At 47.7% G+C, this 20,809-nt stretch overlaps 1 protein-coding gene across 4 annotated transcripts in view; it reads left to right on the forward strand.

Annotated features, from left to right (window-relative positions):
• Nucleotides 1-20,809, forward strand: part of DDX4 (DEAD-box helicase 4) — a 1,682,862-nt gene that overhangs the window by 1,307,475 nt on the left and 354,578 nt on the right. For all 4 annotated transcript variants that reach the window (XM_085631316.1, XM_085631317.1, XM_085631319.1 and 1 more), the window contains one exon: nucleotides 11,222-11,351. In XM_085631316.1, the coding sequence (XP_085487442.1) occupies nucleotides 11,222-11,351 (130 nt within the window). The remainder of the gene's footprint in view (nucleotides 1-11,221; nucleotides 11,352-20,809) is intronic.

The raw sequence follows: 20,809 nt of genomic DNA on the forward strand, positions 1-20,809 counted from the left end.
TTCAGTTGCAACCAATACCGAATCTCCTATCCATCCACAACGGGCAGATCTGTCATCCGTATCCGGCATCTCTGCGCTTAGCAGCCTGGCTCCTCAACACCTCGAGTATGCCCACTTAGACATTCCTTTGGAGTGTAGGGAGGTCTTAGCTAATGCTAGAGCACCCTCTACAATAAAAACCTACATGCTCAAATGAAAGCGTTTTTGCCTCTGGTGTCAAGCCTCCAACGTTCACCCAGTACATGAAAAACCGGAACAACTATTGCCTTTCTTTTTACATTTGGCAAAGTCAGGCCTTTCCCATTCTACTCTTAAAGTATTCTTAGCGGCTACCTCAAGATTCCGACAAGATGGTATACATTCTCTTTACTCATCTGGGATCATCCAACAATTCTTCAAAGGATTGTTTCGTATGTTTCCTCCCATCCGCCTCCACCCTGGCATCTTAACATTGTTCTGACACAACTCATGCGACACCCCTTTGAACATGTTCATAGAGCTGATTTGAAGTTTGTGTCGTGAAAGATGTCTCTGCTGTTGGCTCTCACTTCAGCCAGGCAGTTCAGTGACATTCAAGCCTTCACTATTAAACCGCCTTTCCTTCAATTCACCAGGGACTCGGTAGTGCTCCGCACTAACCCCAATTCTGTGCCTAATGTGCCGTCAGATTTTCACCTCAATGAACCAGTTATTTTAAAGACTTTAGAGTGGGACGGGTATGCTCAGACGTGAGTCCCGTGCTCTCCATGCCACTGGAATCAAGCTATCCTGGCTGAAGAGGGGTGAAACCCCGAAACCGGTCCTAGGATGCTTGTTTCCAGTCCAGGGAGGACCTGGCCTGGCAGTTCGGGCTGGACTGTTCCCATTGGGCACAGGGTCAAGACTGATTTGCATATGGCTGGGTCCAAACTGGAATGGCATGTTGAGCAAAAAAATTATGGATTTAGACCCAGATCTCTGTACTGGGGTGAATGTATGACATTGTTCTGCATTCTGTCCATCAATAGTTCTTCTTGTACTAGTTCAATAAGTGTCAAGACAGTAAATAAAATGAAGAGGTCCACCATCTTATTGAGACAACTTATAGATCCATATGGAATGAGAGTCAGCTAGTGAAGTATCCGTGTGCACCTTTGACTGGTGCTTGTCAAACTGAAGTATGGATTGTTTTTGTTTTGCCTTGCCCATCGTCAGGGGCATTAACCTGGACAACCAGGAGCAATGCGGCAACCAGAACTGGTAAAATAGGTACCTATGAGAGCTGAAATGAGGAATAGCTGGTGGTGTGATAGGGTCGTGAAGAAGCTCAAATGTAATATGGCAGGGCGAGTGACGCCGACCGACAAAAGCAGCTCTGGTCAACCAACAAACTATTTTGTGCACATGAGATGATCATCACAAAGATCCACCCGGGAAACTGTGTGGCCCATAAAGCTATATTCTGCAGTGGTGAGGATTTGTCCATCATATATAGTAGAAATCCCAAAGTGGCAAAGCCCAGGATCATTAAAGGGGAGTGCATATGGTGATGCTCAGCTGCCACAAGAATGGTGTAGCTGTACAACCTGGACCACCCAGATGTTGAGCTGTAGGGGTGCTGGTCCCACTGCGGGGCTCAGTGCAAGTATCTCCTTCAGGCAACTTGGGCATAGTTAGCTGAGCAAAGGAAAAGCTGAATATTCCTGAACAGTCACCCCAGGGTCTACAGAAGAATAGAGGCTTGTTGTGTGTAGATTTAGATTCCGTATATAGGTTTCCCGATTTATGCCCTTATATAGGTACAATTCATATTGCCCTTATTTAGGCATAGAAATCCAGCCCTTATTTAGGTATTGTCCATGCTAACCAAATACAGGCATGGTCTCCTACATCCATCCATCCACGTCACAAGTTCTTGGAAAACCAGCCTCTTAAGCCTTTAGGAATTTCCCTTGCTTGGATATTGATATCTCCAAAAAATCTTTATTATGCATGAACATCTATTCCTTAGGGGTTCATTCATGACGTTCCGATGCCCTTTTACGTCGATACAGGCATTCCTAAACACCTTCAAGGTATAAATATACCTGCCCTTGCCCTGGCAAACCAGGGTTCCGGTACGGTCCAGCTCGACTGCCTACTTGCGGTTCGCCACGGCAAGTTTGGACGGAGATAGAGTTCCAGCCTGATGCAGTGACCAGACGCTGTCATCCTCCTTGCAGAGAATCCAGCTGCAGTGTTTTACTCCCCTTGTGGGGTGTTCGAGATAGAGCCCCGGAAAGAGATTCCAACCTCGCACATTCTAAGGTATGGAGCAGACTAGGAAGCTCACGCCCGGGGCCACCTGAGGACACCGTATGCGCCCGAAATACCTCTGGGGATGCTAACGGCTTTGCCCCATGGGGGCGATTGGTCACGGTTGGCGACCTGGGAGGACGCCGGTCTACAGCTAGTCGGTGATCTATACGAGGACGGGACGCTCTTGCCCTTCCAGGAGCTCATTGATCGCTTCGGGATTCCCCGCGGCGACTTTTTGCTGCACTCGGCCCTTGTTCGAGCGATCCAGGCGCACTGGAGATGCGGGCAGGAGGAACCTCCCTTATCCCCGGTGTGCCAATACGTGATGATGTCTGCGGGTACGGTAAAGGCGGTCACTTGCCTTTACGGCAGGCTGATCAATGAGGGGCTGGCTCCCCTCACCACCCTGAGAAACCGTTGGGAGGAGGACATTGCCAAGGAGATCCCGGAGACGACCTGGTCCCAGCTGGTGCGGCGAGCCTGGAAGGGCACACGCCACGCCCGCTTTCAATTGGTCCACTACTACGTGCTCCATAGAGCATATTTGACCCCGGTGAAAATCAGGCGATATTTTGCTACAACTTCGGCGGGATGCCCCAGGTGCCCGGCCCAGGAGGCGGACTTTCTCCACATGCTGTGGGCCTGCCCGGGATTGACATCCTATTGGGTAGAAGTGGGGAAGACCCTGGAGGAGACGACGGGGAGATCCTTATCGTTTGACGCGGCGGTGGGTCTCCTGCACTGGTTCCCTCATACCCCCAAGAATAAAATATCTAGCAAGTTCATTGATTTGGGGTTGCTCCTTGCTAAACGGGAGGTGACCAGGAACTGGAAGGCACGAGCTGGTCCGACGGGAGGCCGGTGGCACAGCGAACTTTTGAAGTGGGCGGCGGGGGAGAGCACGCTAAGATACCAGCTAGCTTGTAGGCAGCGTAATGAGAAGGCACAGGAGGCAGCGCTGGAATGGGAGATGTTAGTGCAGGCCCTTAGGGATTATTGCGCCCCCAGCGACTCTGAACGTGAGGAAGCGGCTCGCCCCGAGTCCCGATAGACGATTGCACTTTTCAGCTTTGTTGCTCTCCCCATGGGTCCTTTAGTAGATCCTGTTGCGGTTGTGGCCGTGCACTGATGGCGGGGGTGGGTGGGTTTTCCTTGGTTTGTAGCGTTTTAAGGGTGGGGTGTTCTTTTTGGGCTTTTAGGCTTGTTTGGAAAAGCAGATGACGGACAGTGGGTCATCCAGGCCAGCTTCGACATCCTTCTGAGCCCCCATCGAATTCCGCCGCCCGACCCTAGGGTTGTGGGCTAAATGGCTGTGTAAGCGACTCACGGTGGGGGGACGGAGGGTTGTGTCTCATTGATCTGGCTTGATATATAATGCTGGCCGATTATGTAACGATTTACTGATTCCTGCAATAAAAATAATTTAAAAAAAAAAAAAAAATGGAGCAGACTAGAACTTAGAGAAACTTTTGGCAACTTGGCAAAACTAAACTATAGCTAGCTATACTTTAGAAAACAGCACCTACTTCTTACCTCGTACCACACTTAGGTTAGGTACACTGGGGTAGAGCTATTTAGAAGCATCAGATGAGTATTCACATTTTAGTTTGCAGTATTAGTTTATCTTGCTGCTAACTCTGTACATATGGTACTTCGCAGCCTGTCTTGCGATTGTAGCAGTTCATATCTCTTGCATGAGAAATAACTGTTCACTAAACCCTTTTTATTGAAACACCAGTCTCTCTATTTCTGCGCAACTCTGTAGAAACGAAGCATGCACGATTGACTGAGTGAAACTGTTATCTATTGTTTCCACGGTTCTGAGATTGTTCCGACTCTAGGGGAAACAAAGTTGTCATAGTTATGCGATTGTCAGAAACGAATCCCTTCTTGTTTATTCGAGAAGTTTCTAGTGACCTCTGAGTTAGTTGGCACACACAGGTAATTAAGTTTAATGTACTCGATAGAGACATGCTGACCTCAGTACTATGTCAAATCTATAGTGTATATTATTCCAATGCGCAGAGCCTATCAGGGATATAGGAACTACACTACAGGCTGGCTGCTCAACCGCGGTACCAGGCCCCAACGGGCTCCGTCCGAGAAAGAAACTGAGCATGGTGAGATTCCCCACACCCCAGCAGGTCAAGATGTGCAAGCCACTTTTCCGATGCAAGCCAGTTGCCCGCTAGCGAGTTGCTGCCTGGTCCAGGCCCGTTCACAGGAGCGGAGCCATGCGGAAAGCGATGAACGCCGTAAGGCCTCAGCCGAGACAGCAGACTGCCGCAGCCACGAGATGACCGACTGTGATTTTGCAGAAATGTACCCGGTCCGCAGCTCAATATGAATGAGCAGAGCGGAGGGTAAACACTATCCCCACTAGGCAACTCCCAAAGACCTGATAATGCAGCAGCTGAGGAGAGCCTCCTGAGCGCCGGAAGAATGCAGACATATCTGGCACGCCTCCCACCTGCAGATGACAGCAACACGCGGCGGCCTGTGGTGGCAATAAACTGGGAAGGGGATGCCGCAGTACATTCAGAGCAGATCCCAGCACAGCACACCCAATTCGAAGACTAAGCATCTGCAGCAGACTGGTTCCCTCAGAATGGGGCTGAAAGAGGAAAGGGAAACATAAAAATGTTCGGGCTCCTGTAACTCTGTTCCCAGGTGGCCATCTTCTTCGCCAGCCCTCTATCATTCCCCGTATTGTACCAATACTTGGTTGGAGAGGCTCCACCACAACTGGTATTTCAGTTTTCTGAGACAGGCTACCCCTTTCATGAATAAGCGAGTAATAGATGTAGAGTTGTGTGTGTATGTGGGAGGTTTAAATCCCAGTCCAAAAAATCGAAATTTGAAATAAAATACACAATTTGAAAGATACAATTTTTATTTATTTGTTTGAAGACCGTAATATTAACTTCCCTGCGAAGTAATAGTTCTCCCGAAGTAGTGACTTCCAAAGTACTGACTGCGATGTACTGAGTCCCTGGTATTCTGAGCTATACGTCAAGTACTGTTTTTTTTTTTTTTATTTGAATTGATGATATTGGTGCAGGTGAGTACTTGTGATGTTTCATTGGGGAAGTTGTCCACAGTGCATTACTGTTGTTTAACTGGCTTTGACTCTTGTCAAAGAGAGCACCTGGATTACAGAAGGTGAAAGGGAAATCTAATAGAGACTTCTAGCCGCAGATTCCTTACCTTAGAATTATCTCCAAGCAGAAGTCTGGATCTGGAAACTGTTTGTGTGCAGTACCCCTGCATGCCGGTAGGTGGAATCGTTCTGCTCCACGTGGCGTCATCGGAGTCATTAGCACCTGAAGTGATTTACATGGTGCCTATATAGGTGCCACCCCAGTGCGCTAACACGCCTACAAAGCCCTCCAGAATACCAGACCAGCATACCTGAACCACCGCCTCTCATTCCACGTACCCACCAGACGCCTATGCACAACTGGCCTTTGTCACCGTCCCGCAGATCCACATGTCCAGGACCAGAGAAAGATCCTTTTCCTACCGTGCCGCTAAAACCTGGATCACCCTGGCTATCCACGTCGCTGACTCAAATCAGGGAGGATCTCAAGGCCTGGCTCTACGACTGAACCACAGCGCCCAGTCGGACCTGCAGACCCCTTCCCCTCCTCTGGGCGCCTTGAGACCCTTATGGGTGAGTAGTTGCACTTAACAAGTACTTATTGATTGAAAGAGTTCTTTTCTTTCCACACCAGTCAGTGCAGATCCGGGAAGGGCTACCTGTTAGTCATATTTTTTAACACATTTTTTTCGGTTTATTTAAAAAAAAAAAACAATGTTAAGTCTTTTTGAGGTTTTCCTCTTGGTGTGACAGGATGTCATCTTGGAAGGCCAGCTTCAAGCCCTGCGGCCCCTGTCACTGCTCGATGTCGGTGACAGACTCCTATCTTGTATTCCTTTGGTATCTCAAGATCAACCATGTTCCTTAGGCCTGCTCCGATTGTTGCGCCATGAACCCATAGGCCTTAAGGGAGTGGTCGTGGAGTCCGAGATCCTTGTTGCACTCGAAATCGTTGGGTAATTCGGGTAAGGCCCACCATAAGTAGTAGTCGAAGAGATCTTCGACTTCACCTAATCTGTTGGCCAACGATACGAGGGACCATCTGCATTCGAGGCCTGGCTCCATGGTAGAGCCAGCACCTGGGACATCTTTGTGCCTCCCCTAGTGTCCGGGGAGCTGAAGCACCCCCTCCCAATTACAAAATTGTTTTAAGTCCATGCACCTCAGATTTGGGGAGCCCCTTCCTTCTGCGCGCCTTGGGGCCTTTCGGGTTCAGGAGGGACCCATAGTGGATCAACACCGGCGGCTCCCATTCTGGTGCCAGTCAGGCCGATTGACAGCTGGATCTGAGCCTGCACTGGTCTACCACCTCGACCTTTACCAGCACCAGTCCTGATGCCGCCTCTTCCGTCACCGCCTCCATTATAATCCCTGACACACAGCTGCAGAGGTGTCGTCCAGTGCCGACTGGAGCCATGCCTTCCAGGCCATAGTCTGAGTCCTGTTCTTATAGGTTAGGACTCTGGGAGGAATGGGAGGGGTGCGCTGGGCTCTGAAGAATGCCAGCCTTATGACACCAACGTGAACTGGTGTAAGGATTTGGCAGATGCTAGCAGACTGGGAACCTCTTGAGATACTGGTATGCTTTCTCCCTATACCATGGCTACAGAGGAGGGAACTTTCAGCAAACATAGTTCATGCCAGTCCGCCACCCTCTGCAGCCTTCAAAAGCTTACAGCCTGCCCTCTTACCATCAGGGGTACCCAGTGAGGGGTAGGATCTTCCATCACCTGCCCCACTGGCAGTCTATAACATCAGACCGGTGGGTTTTGCAGATCGTCTGATGGTGCTTCTCACTCCCGTTCATGACTACCCTTACCTTTATGCCATCTTCTTAAGGCAGGATGACTGAGGACCATCTATCTCTTTTCTAGGCCTAGGGAGCCAAACATATGGTGCAGATGCCAGAGATATGTTGTAGTTGCTATTCATTCTACTTCCTGCTGCCCAAAAAAGATTGAGGCCTTTGTCCTAGCATAGACCTGCACCCTCTCAATTTCTGCCTCAAGAAGAAGTTCAAAATGCTTACGTTCGCTATGTCTTCCCTGGACCCGCTAGACTGGATGGTAGCGTTGAACGTGCAGGATGCATATTTTCACACCACCGCCCTGTCTGCCCATAGGCGTTATCGGTTCATGGTATGTCACAAGCACTTTCTTTTCATCATGCTCTCCTTCGGACTTACCAGCGCCCACTCCGGTGTTCACTAAGGTGAAGGCAATTGTTGCAATCCATCTGCTGAGAAGAAGGGGTGCCAGTCTTCCCCTATCTTGATGACTGGCTGTTGAAGGCGGACTCTGCCTAGTCCTTTTTTTTCTCCCACTCACACATTCCAGCTGACCACCTGCACTCGCTAGGGTTCACTATAAACATGCTGAAGTCGCACCGACTCCCTCTCAGACGCTGCCTTTCATATCAGTTGTAGGGGTGGGCGGAATTTGCGTAGTGGAGCTACGCAAAGCTCCACGAAATGGTAAAAAAATCTCTGCTAACACGCAGAAATTCCACAAACACACGGAATTGCTTGTTCGTGATTGCTGTTTGCGTGCTCGCGGGGAAATATCTCGCGAATATGCATTTTGCAAACGCGAACAAGCACAAAATTCCGCGAAGCCGCAGAACGCAGAATTTTGGGCAATTCCGCATTCTCTGCGGAACGCAAAATTACCCAAATTACGCTAGCAGAACGGAATTTACCGCCCAGGCCTAATCGGTTGTTCTGTACACGGTGCAGTTTCGGGCTTATCCCCCTGAACTGTGAGTCCATGATATTCAGGAGATGCAGATGTTTCACCCTCTATCGTGGATTTTGGTGAGACTGACTGAGGCTGTTGTGACTCATGACCTCTTGCATCCTGCTGGTGACACTCCTGCTGGCATTTGCGGGCTCTGAAATTCCAGTGGGGGCAGCATCAGGTGAATCCAGATCTTGGAGAGAACTGCAAACTGCTTGCAGTGGTGGCTAAAGGACCGCATTTGGGACAGTGGTAGACCTCTCTCCCCTCCACAACCTGATCTAACAGTGGTGACACTTGTGTCACTCCTGGGAGGTGGCATCCATCTGCGAGAGGTGGAAATCAGAGGCCTCTGGTCTCCAGCGGAATGCACACTCTAAATCAACCTTTTGGAGCTCTGTGTGATCCGGCTGACATTGAAAGCCTTTCTAACCTCCATCAAGGAAAGGCTAGGGCAGGTGTTCACGGACAACACCACTGCCATGTGGTGCTGCAACAAACAGGGTGGGGTGGGGTCGTGGACCCTTTGTCAAGAGGCCCTGTGTCTCTGGATGTGGCTGAAACGTCCGGGAATATTCCTGTTGGTTGAACACCTGGCGGGGCTCTGAATGCCAGTGCGGTCAAAACTCAACTAAAGATGCCTAGCGGATCATGAATGGTGCCTCCATCTGGAGGTGGTGCAAGGTCTCTTTCAGCAGAGGGAAGAGTCTCTGTTTGATCTGTTTGCCACAGATAAGAATTCACAATGTCAGCAGTGTTGCACGCTCGAGTTTCTAAGGTGGCTCTGAGACTCATCTTGCTTAGAGCTCAGGCCTTCTGTACTCCTTTCTGCTCAGAGTACTCAAGAAGATTCGGAACGATCGGTCCTAAGTAATCTTTGTGGCTCCTGAGCTATAAGGGTCTTTTTTCCCGAGCTGTTGAGCATGGCTATCGGTCCTCCGATAAGGCTGCCCCTTCAAGAGGATCTTGTGTCGAAGCAACAGGGAGAGTCCCCCAGCTGAACCTGTCAACTCTTGCCTTCTTGTATGGAGATTGAGCAGTGATAGTTGACCGCTTTTGACCTTCCTTCTGAAGTCTGCAACGTTACCTTGGCAGCTAGGTATCCCTCCACCAAGACAATGTGTATCTGCCGTTGACGGAAAATTTGTGGCATGGTGTACAGAAGACAGAGTACCCTCTTTCTGCCCCCAATTTTCCCAGATTCTTCTTTTAATCCCCTCTTGCCCCGCAGGGTTCTGCTCTGGGCACTCTGAAGGATTATCTGTCTGCTTTTTCAGCTTTTCTGTTGCCTGACAAGACATCGCTCTTTAAAACTCCCATTGTAAATACATTTTTTAAAGGCTTGCAACATTTATTTCCACCATTACTTTTCATTATGCCTCAGTGTGACCTCAATCTTATCCTCACTTTACTTACGTGTGCTCCTTTTCAGCCTTTGCACAATTGCCCTCTCAGGCCACCTACCATCATGACGCCTTTCTCTTGGCTATATAACATCTGCCCGGAGGGACAGTGATCTTCAGGCTTTGTCATCTAAGCCTCAAAACTTCAACATCTACCCAGACGAAATGGTGCTTGGTACAAGAGATTCCTTTCTACCGAAAGTGGTCACTCCCTGTCACTTTGGCCAGTCCATAATTCTCCCTACTTTTTACTCTCCACTACATCCCTCAAAGGAAGAGGAGTAACTTCACCGTTCAGAGCCAAAAAGATTGTTGTTATTCTGCATTGACCTTCCTTGTGGACGACCAACTGTGTGGGGTATGTCAGAGCAAAGAAAGGGCGGGCCGTTCAGAAGTTGGCCATCTCCTGCTGGATCGTGTTCTGCATTAAAATCTGCTATGCTTTGGCCTAGATGCACTCCCCTGAGGGCTTGCTTGCTCATTCCACCAGAGCTAAAGCTGCTATCATTGCATTAGCAAGCGGAGTTGCGGTCCTTAACAGCTAGGCAGCAACATGGGCTTCTTTGCACACTTTAAAAAAACACCACTGACTAGACGTTCAGGTCCAGTAGGGATGGGCCCTTTGCCCTTTTGGTCCTGCAGGACTTCTCAAATTGGTCCTCAGACGCATCTCGAGAGAGGTATTACTTGGGTTTCTATTCTAAGGTAAGGAATCTACAGCTAGGTGTCTCTATCAGCTGAACAAGTTACTTACCTTTGGTAATGCCTTATCTGGTAGAGACTATATGTAGCTGCCAACTCCTTACTGACACACCCATCGTCCCCTCGCTAACTGATTTCTAGTGATAGGGTTGTTCACTTTCAGGGCACTAGTTTTCCACACAAGTCTTCAGTGTTCTTCGTGACTCTGCGCCCCTGGCGTGGAAAGTCATGAAATGAAACTGATGTCAACATGCTGAGATGCAGCATATGTAGGCACCGCGCACAACTGCAGACAACACCGATGCCATGCGGAGCTGAACGATGCCCCGACACCACTGCGCAGGGGTACTGCTCACAAAAAATTCTAAGTTAAGGAATCTGCGGATAGATAAAGTCTACCAGATATTACCAATGGTAAGTAACTTGTTCTTATGGTTTAATGCAGTCCATGTGTAGAAAAATTAGACAAATTAAACTTGGCGTGTTGCAGTTGAGAATGGTGTCAATAGTGTTCATGTGATGGGTGACAAATTAAAGGAGCTATGTTTTTTCCCTTGTTCTCTCCTTTGCATCCTCTTGCATGGTTTGCCTCCTCAGCAGTTGTTAGTACTTAAAACTGCTTTTGGGTGACTGGTCAGATACAAGTATATTTTGATCACATGGAAGGGCTAATGAAATGGAAATGGTAAAAATTGCCTTGCCCTCCAGCATATATTTTCCTTAATTGTTTGAGGAATACTTTGATGAAGAGTAATGAAGATGACCAGCCAGTCATTAATGGATTAACACAGGCGTAGCAAAAAGGAGCCTTTGAGGGTCTCGGTCACTGCACCTAGAAGAATAAGTTCTGTATGTGCAAAACTGTGTCACATTCTACCTTTTGTTTTCAGTTTTGTTTTACTCCATGGTTTAAGAGGGAAGACATAAAGCCTTGTTACTCTGTTCCATTAGGTGATCTTAAATAGTATTAAGAGAATCATGTCTTCTGTCAAATTTGATTTTAGAACCTGTGTAAAACCAGTTGTGGTATATGGTGGAACACAAACCTTTCATTCTCTGCGCCAGATATATCAAGGCTGCAATATACTGTGTGCAACTCCAGGAAGACTAATTGATATAATTAAGCGTGAAAAGGTAGGACTATAATAGCATCTTTTTTTGTTTGGTACCCATGTAATAAGTAGCATTATTTTGCAATAATTGTGTGACAATTATTTGTATTCAGTCTAAGTTTATTAACCATACTTTTTTATGGATGCATCTACCTGCAGATTCTTCAACTTTTTAATATCCCATGTGCCAGCTTGGCCCAGAAACGTTGTGATAGATGTCCCATGCTGTTTGAGAGTCCTATCTTAAACACGGCTCCACATGCAGTAATGTGTGGTGTCACTGGGGCCAAAAAGCTTCCCCAACTGGCATACTGATGTCAGTTCCCTTTTTTCCGTGCCTTAGACTTGTTCTGCAGGTCTTCAGCCCTCCTCATGAGATTTCTCTTCATTTACATTTTTTTTTTATATAAATCTTTAGGTGCAGTTTTCCGTCAACATATCGCTGCCAGAAGGTCCGGTTTCAATCCATGCAAGGACTGCAGTGAGCTGCTGCTTATTACTGATACTCATAAAATCTATCATCTGATAGAGACTTCTAGCTGCAGATTCCTTACCTTTGAATTTCCCAGGCATCGGGCATGATCCTGAAACTTTTGCTGAGCAATACCCCTTGCGCACGACGTCGGGTGGCTCCATTCGGCTCTGCGTAAAGTCGGTAGTGTCTGTTATGAAGTCAAGGTGCCTACATAGGCGCCACCCAGGCGCGCAGACGTCGGTTCTTTTCTTTCCACGCCAGTTAAGTGCCCATTCGGGAAGAGCTACCCCTCTCCTGCTTTTTGGCAGGCTTTTTTCTCAACTTTTGTCGCTATTTTTGACGACTTTGTGTGCGAGGGATAGTCGGGTAGGAAGACATGTTTTAAACCGTGCAGGACTTTTTCCCACAAGATGTTGGTTACCGATCCCCACCTCGTATGTCTGTGGTGTCTTGAACGCGACCACGATTCGAAGGCGTGTTGAGACTGCCAGGCGATGGCTCCAAAGACCTTGAGGGAGCGGGCGTTGAAGTTTCTCCCGGCCCAGCAGTCGACACCGTTGAGTGAGACTCCGAGGAGGTCATGATCCCGTTCAAAGAAGGTCGCAGGATCGATCACGGAGCCCTAAGTCCTCTTCCTCCCATTCGAGGTCATCTGGACACTCGGGGAAGAGGCACAAGAAGAAGTTGTTGAAGCGGACTTCGACTTCACCTCAGCTGGTGTCTGTCTAAAGAGGTAAGGAGCACCAACGCTCTAGTCACAGTTCTGCGGAGCCAGTGCCAGCGGCATCGCCGGCTGCTGTCGTGGCGCAAGTCCCATCCTCATCCCCAACGGTACTGAGCAGGAACGGCGTTGTATGACGCCAATTCCGGCGTTTGACAGAACCCAGGGGTTCTATGTTGTCGCCTGAGCACTTTGTGGATGTGCTAGGCTCATTAGGGAAGAGGTGTGGTGCAGCGGCCAGGCCACCTGACTCGGGACCACAGGGGCCACGGTTTGATCCCCAGGTTTGGTGGTAGGTAAGCCCAGCACCATGTGACTCTGGGCAATAGCTTGCTTAATCTTCCCGATGACCCCCAGTGCCGGGACACCTCTTCGGAGGTAGCTGTGCGCTTTACAAATGCTGGATTTCATGAGAAGAATGGGAGGAGTCTGAAGACCCTCTAGAGGACCAGGATGTCTCTGAGGAGACAATGGACTGCTATGGGGAATTTGAGGAAGCCAGTGGTCTGTATACTTCCCCAGACTCTGGCATGCTCTCTCCATCTACAGTGGCTGCGGAGGAGGGCGGTCCTATGCTATGGTTATTATGAGGGCAGCTGAGGTCCTTGGATCGGAACTGCCCTTAGTGCAGGTCAGGACTAATCTGCTGACCGAAGTGCTTCAACCTTTGGCTTCCACCTCTGAACCCCTTTTGCCCTTTAATGAGGCACTTACGGATAGGGAATCCAAGAGACTGGACTCATTTAGGAAGATGTTTTCTTCCTCCAGTCTGGCATTGCGGTCGGTGAATACCGCATGCTTATTGGGCCGGTTCTCCCACTCTGTGTGCACAGGTGCTGCCACAAGTCCCGGAGGAGGCCTTGCCTCTCCCAGGCTGTCAAGGACTGGAGAGATGCAGTAAAATTCACCATACGGTGTAGTTTGGATAAGACTGATTCGCTGGGCAGGTCTATTTCAATGACAGTGGCCTTGAGGCGCCACGCCTTGCTTCGTACAACTGGCTTCTCGGGGGATGTCCGATCCAATTTGATGGACATGCCCTTTGATGGATCCCGCCTTTTTCGGGGAAAAGGCAGACTCGGTCCTCGTCAGGTTCACGGACTCTCGAGCTGCGGACAGATCCTTGGACCTCTCCTACACTCCTCGTGGCCAGTTTTCCTTTTGCCCTTTTCGTGGCAACGGAAGGGGTTTCCAGCCGCATCAACCCTAGCCAATGTTCCGCACAGACTGCCCAAGCCGTGCGTGGACGTGAACTTGGTACATTCTGTCCTCGGAATGGCGGGCAGAAGTCTACCACACTGCCCCCGGCAGCCTCCAAGCACTCCTAGGCTGATTCTGCAGAACCACACTACTCCAGTGGGTGGGAGAATTCGTTATCATCTCCCCTGCTGGAGATCTATTGCAACAGACAAGTGGGTCTTGCAGATCGCCCAGGAGGGCTATTCTCTTCCTTTCCTTTCTTTAACTCCTAATATTCTACCGAGTCAGGAACGGCTGGCAGAGGATCACTTAAAGTTGCTCCAAGAGGAAGTTACAGCTCTTTGGGCCAAAGGAGCTATAGAAAGGGTTCCAGTTATTCAGCTACTTTCTGTTTCCGAAGAACAACACGGGGCTTCGGCCCATTTTGGATCTTCGGACCGTCAATCTCTTCCTCAAAAAGGAGAAATTCAAAATGCTCACGTTGGACCTGCAGGATGCGTATTTTCACATTCCCATCCTGCTGGGCCACAGGCATTACATGCAGTTCAAGGTAGGCCACGAGCACTTTGTTTACCATGCTCCCCTTCGGCCTTACCAGTTCCCCATGGATGTTCACAAAGGTGATGGTGGTGGTTGCAGCTCATCTGCGCAGGTTAGGGGTTTCCGTCTACCCCTACCTCGACGACTAGCGGCTGAAGGCGTTCTTGCCCCAGGCAATCGTCTCCCACCCTCCGACTACGGCGGACCTCCTGCATTTGCTGGGGTTCTCTATAAACGTGCCGAAGTCACACCTGACTCCTTCTCAGACCGTCCCTTTCATATGAGCTGTTCTGGACAGAGTGCAGTTTCAGGCTTATCCTCCCGAGCAGCGAGTCCAGGATATTCAGGTTATGATTCTGATATTTCAGGCTATATCCTGGATTTCGGTGAGGTTGACTCTGAGGCTGTTGGGTCTCATGACCTCCTGCATCGTTGGTAAGACAGGCGAGATGGCGTATGCGGGCTCTGCAGTGCGACTTGAAGTTCCAATGGGTACAGCCCCAGGGAAATCTCACCGACGTGGTTCATATCTCGGAGGGAACTGCAAAGGGTCTGCAGTGGTGGGTAACAAACCGAGATTGGGTCAAAGGCAGACCTCTCCCATCCCCAACCAGATTTCACAGTTGTGATGGATGCATCACTGCTGGGATGGGGCGGCCACTTGGGAGAGATGGAGATCAGGAGTCAATGGTCTCCGGCGAAGACGGGGCTCCACATAAACTTGTTGGAGCTCCGAGCTATTCGCTTGGCATTGAATGCATTTCTTCCCTCTGTCAAGGGGAAGTTGGTGCAGGTGTTCACGGACAACAGCACCGCCATGTGGTACTGCAACAAGCAAGGCGGGGTTGAGGTCATGGACCCTTTGTTGAGAGGCCTGGCTGGAACAGTAGGGCATAACCCTGGTGGTTCAACACCTAGCAGGTTCTCTGAATGCCAGGGCAGATCACGAATGGCGTCTCCAGTCGTAGGTGGCGCAAGGTCTCTTTCAGCAGTGGGGAGAACCTTGATTAGATTTGTTCGCCTCTGAAGAGAACGCGCAATGTCAGCAGTACTGCGCGCTGGAGTTTCCAAGGCGGCTATCGCTGGGTGACGCATTTCGTCGCGAGTGGAGCTCAGGCCTGTTGTACACCTTTCCGCCCATACACTCCTGCCCAGGGTTCAGAAGATCAGGAGGGACCGGGCCCAAGTCATCCTTGTGGCGCTGGACTGGGCAAGGAGAGTCTGGTATCCAGAGCTTCTGAGAATGAGTTTCGATCCTGCGATCAGGCTGCCCCTTCGGGAGGATCTTCTGCCGCAGCAGCAGGGGAGGGTTCTCCACCCGAACCTGTCAACTCTGCGCCTCCTTGCGTGGAGATTGAGCGGCTGCAGTTGATGGCTTTTGACCTTCCTCCCGAAGTCTGTAATGTTGTTCCGGCGACCAGGCGGCCCTCCACTAAGTCGTTATACGCTTGCTGTTGGCAGATATTTGTATTATACTGTACAGAAAGGTCTAGTGAACCTCTTTCTGCTCCTCTTTCTACTGTCCTTTTGTTCATTCTTACCCTTGCCCAGCAGAGCGCTGCTTTGGGAACTCTCTAGGGTTACATTTCTGCTCTGTCTGCTTTTTTGCAGCTGCCAGACCAGCCTTCCCTCTTTAAATCTCCTATTGTTAATAGTTTCTGAAAGGGCTGGTTCACTTATTTCCACCCACGCCCTTTGTTATGTCACAGTGTGACCTTAATTTAGTCCGCACTTATCTGATGTGCGCTCTTTTCGAGCCTTTGCACAATTGTCCCCTTCTGTTTTCCATCAAAACAGCCTTCTTAGTGATGATTACATGGGCCCGGAGGATGAGTGAGTTGCAGGCGTTATCCAGCTTGCCTCCTTATCTTATGTGCTTTCCGGACAAGGTGGTGCTTTGCACCAGGGCATCATCTTTAACCAAAGGTAGTGACCCCATTCCATCTGGGTCAGTCCATAACTTTGCCCACCTTCTTTGCTCCCCCACATCCCTCTAACGAACGTCTCCATCAACTGGACCCAAAAAGAGCGTTGTCGTTCTACCTTGACCGCACAAGAGAGTTCCAGGTGGATGACCAACTCTTTGTGGGGTATGTGGGAGCAAAGAAGGGAAAGGCAGTGCAGAAAAGATCCATCTCTCGCTGGGTTGTTCTCTGCATTAAAATGTGTTATGCCTTGGCAAAGAAGCAGCCCCTGAGGGATTAAGGGCCCATTCCACCAGGGGAAATTCTGCGACTACGGCCTTGGCTCGGGGTGTCCCTGGCAGGCAAAATGCTCTTTGCAAGGGCACGGGACAAAAAACAAAGTAGCAGTAAATCATGCAAGAAATCTGTCTCCTTTGCCTCATTCGTCAACTAAGAGTAAACATAAGACGCTATGGATCTAGCCATCGTTCTTGCCATCGTATTTCCAGAGGTAAATCGCTTCGGGCGTGGCTAGCCAGCCAAAATGGATGCAAACCCTTAATGCTCCGCTAGAAACCCCTCGATTATCCTGCTATGAACCGTAATCCTGCGACATTTTGTTGCAAAAGTAGGCGTGTTGGTCTTGAGAAACTGTGCAGCCACCTACCTGGCATGGTGAAGCTAGAAATTGCAGGAAACTGAAAAAACACAGCGCTTGGTGCCTGCCGGCGCGCGGCCCTCCCTCCTGCTGAGTGTGAACGCAGGTGAGGATGTGCTGTGCTGGCCGATTCTGTCGGGGCTTTCACGCTGCTGTGGTGACTGGTGCCGAGTGGAGCAGAAGTGGGCACTGATGCGGCCCATCACTCGAGGCAGCTGCCTGCGGAAGCAGTAGATAGGTCCCGTCTGACAGCGGCGAGCCACACTGCGGACACGTCAGCCCAGAGGCCTGCCTCCCCCGAGCTCTGAGTACAAAAGGGTAATGTCACAGTGGAAAACAGTTACATACAACGCAAGAAAAGATTATCATTTTGATCAAAATTAGACACCACCGACTTAGTCATTTGCCATGAATGGTTGTGATTTTATTTCATCACAAATTGTATCCGAGTTATAGATCACAATGTATTTCAAGATCGAACTATTTTAGAAACCGGTGCAAAGGGGAAGGGTAGTGAGTGCATGAGGAGGATAGTGGAAGGGATTTGCAAAAAGGAAGGTAGTGTGCATATATACATCAACAAGCAGTATTTACAGCCTGTCCAGACTGAAGTCTGGCATACACAAAATACAGATTCATAACATAATGTACAAGATGCAGATAGTAATTCTCTGCCAACCATGTCTGAACACAAGAAGAAAAAAGTGTCAACGTTTCGACCCCTAAGCAAAACAGCAAACTTTTCGCCTTGAGAGTGGGGTCTTCATCAGGACTGGGTGGAGGTAGGTTAAAAGGCACCTGTGAGAATGGAATAGAATTATTGCGTTGGGGTAACAACATAGGGACAAAGTCAATCAATTCTTGAAAAATGATTTACCGAAAGGATCAGCGAGAAGATCTCTGGGCCTTGTAGGCTCCTAGGAGGGAAGGGATATGGACCGAGACGGTAACACCAGGAACTGAATTCAAACTAGTGGAAACTGAATTCAAACTAGTGGGAGGGGGGGGGGGGGGGAGTATAAAAGAACAAGGCTCTGTAAAACTTACTTGGAGTTGTGTAGATTGCGAAGGTTTAACCATAAGAATTCCCACCAGAGGGTATTATTAATACGAGGCCAATCAAAATAATTAGGCTTTAGGCAACTCATGATATAAATATGGAGTTGAAAATTACCGGATGCGGTAAACCCCACTAGAGGAGTCAAAAACATCAATGTTAGTCACATATATTATTCTGCAGCTCAGAAATCACAAAGAAAGTGATTCGGGTTATTAATTTGAAGTTGTCATTTTAGGAGCTTTGAAAACTACTGGGACCAGAATGCCAAGTGCCTGTTTTTTGTTTATTTTATAAAAAAATGGTTTAACAGGAAGTCATGTGACTTTTAAAAAAAAAAATAAGTATGTCGGGTAACTGTTGTAAACTCAACCGTGACCATGGAGACCGAAACGCGTTGGTTTTTAACTGTGGATTAACCCTTGTTTTATAATTTTAATGAATAAACGCTGAAAAACCTTTGGTGAGTGCGTTCCGTGTGTTCTTTCTGCAAAGGGAAGATTCTTTAAATGATTGATGACGGCTGGGCTCAGCCGGGGTGTTTTGCACCGCATGAAAAAGAGCCGCTATGTGCAGCGAAAACCGAGCCCTTTTCCTGAAGATGTGTATATATATATACATATATCTATCTATATATATATATATATATATATATATATATGTATATATATATATATATAGACCTAGTAAAAGAACTTCCGACATATATTAGAGACACTGGGGAACTACTGAATAAGCTGACTGGTATCCAATGGTCAGAAGATCTATTGCTCATCTCATTGGATATAGAGTCGCTCTATACCAGTATTGAGCATGAAATAGGCCTAAACGCCTTAGCACATTTTTTGGGAAAAAGACCGTTAGAAATGTATAATCACAACAAAATGTTGGTAGACCTTGCTTCATGGTGTTTGTTTAACAACTTCTTTTTATTCGGCAATGAAGTGTTTATACAGAAGAGAGGCGTAGCTATGGGGGCCTGCTTTTCCCCCAGCTATGCATGTTTGCATGTAGGTTGGTGGGAGGAGCAGGTCCTCAAATGCTTATTTCATGATGAATACCGCACCCATGTGATTCAGTGGTGGCGGTATATTGATGATGTTTTTATTATTTGGAAAGGGGATGAAAAAAGTGCAAAGGATTTTATTGACAAAATTAACTGTAACAACTATAATCTAAAGTTCACATCACATTTGAGTAAGACGCAAATTGACTTCTTAGATGTAAAAATTTATGTCAAAAATAACCAGCTGGCCACCACCCTGCATAGGAAAACAACAGCAGGGAACACCACTTTGCATGCCAGCAGCGCACATCCGCATCACACCATCAAAAGCATTCCCCTAGGGGAGCTTACACGCCTTAAACGCATCTGTAGTACTCCTGAAGATTATGAATTATGCAAACAGGAAGCACTGAGCAGATTCCGCAGGAGAGGATACAATGATAAAATCCTCAATGAAGCAGTTGGTAAAGTAGCAATAATACCGAGAACGACACTTCTGTTCCCTAAAGACCAACTGGAGGCCACTGATACCGGAAATAACGCTCCAAGATTGATTACAACATTCAATAGACAGGAAAGACAGATCAGATCAATTGTCAAACGAAATTGGCAAATCGTTCTGACTGATGGGGTCTTAGCCCCCATGTTATCTTCGCAACCTACGATCACTCATAGGAAGGGCCCTTCCATGAAAACTCAGATTGCGAAACCATTTCCAGAGCTTGCTGCTGCAAAGCACTGGTTACAACCCAAGCAAGGGTTCGTTAAGTGTTCTTCATGTAGAGCATGCAGATTTGGAGTGAATACCGACTCATACTCTACTCCCTTTAGTCCCCATACTACTAAAATTTTGGGTAGATTCAACTGCAAGACAGAATTTGCAGTGTATGTTCTGACGTGCACCTGTGGTCTCAGATATGTGGGAAGCACGAAGCTGCAGGTGCACGTCAGAATCTTACAACACCTACGTGCCATAGTTAACAACGATTCATCTTACCCAGTGGCTAGGCATTTTAAGTTGGTGCATAATAATGATTTAAACTGTCTAAAATACTTTGTAGTGGCAAGTGTACCCAAATTACGACGGGGAGGTAACAGAGAGAAGAGGCTAAGACAACTAGAATCTAAAATGATCATAGAACTTGACAGTAAGGCCCCCAATGGATTAAACAATACAGATGAAATGTACCATTTTCTGTAACCAACACTGGGTCTCACGATACCTACGGGTGGCTTGATTACTGTTTTCAGACATACAGGTAGTTGTTTAGTCCACTATTTATTTATTTATTTTTTGTGAGTCATTGAAATCTATATAATGTTGATATTCATCTTCCATATCAAATAAGTGCACAGTTCTTTCAAGATAGCCAAACAGGACTGTTTGGTTTTTTCCACTTCGTTTATATCATTGAAAATATCAACTGGTTTTAGTCAGATTTTAGCCCGGTTTTTAACTTTGTTAAATGTGGGTTTTTAACTGTCTTTTACCTTGTTGTTTTCTTTAGAGTTGCTTACGCATTTTTATTGACTATGTATTTGGCACATTTCTATTTCTGCACTAGCACTTTATGACGATCCGCTCTGGATCAGTTTATCAGCACTTATAATCCGTATAAATGACACTGCTACGATTGGTCTGTGGACAGATGAATTAGATGGGCAACAAAATATGCAGCATTGAAGCAGTTATATGAAAACATGGAGTCATGATGATATTTTGTATTGTGGTAACTTAGTTCCAACCAATTGAAATTGTTGCATTATTTCAACAAATCTTTTTGGTTTTAAAACACAATATATACAATTGTTACTATAGGTTTTTTTATATAGACATTTTATAAAGACTCTATTTATTAATATTATTTATAGGATTTTAGAACTATTTATTATTAGTACTGTATAATTGTATTATATAA

This window comes from Triturus cristatus, chromosome 2_1, assembly GCF_964204655.1.
Source record: "Triturus cristatus chromosome 2_1, aTriCri1.1, whole genome shotgun sequence".
In the NCBI taxonomy this organism is placed as follows: domain Eukaryota; kingdom Metazoa; phylum Chordata; class Amphibia; order Caudata; family Salamandridae; genus Triturus; species Triturus cristatus.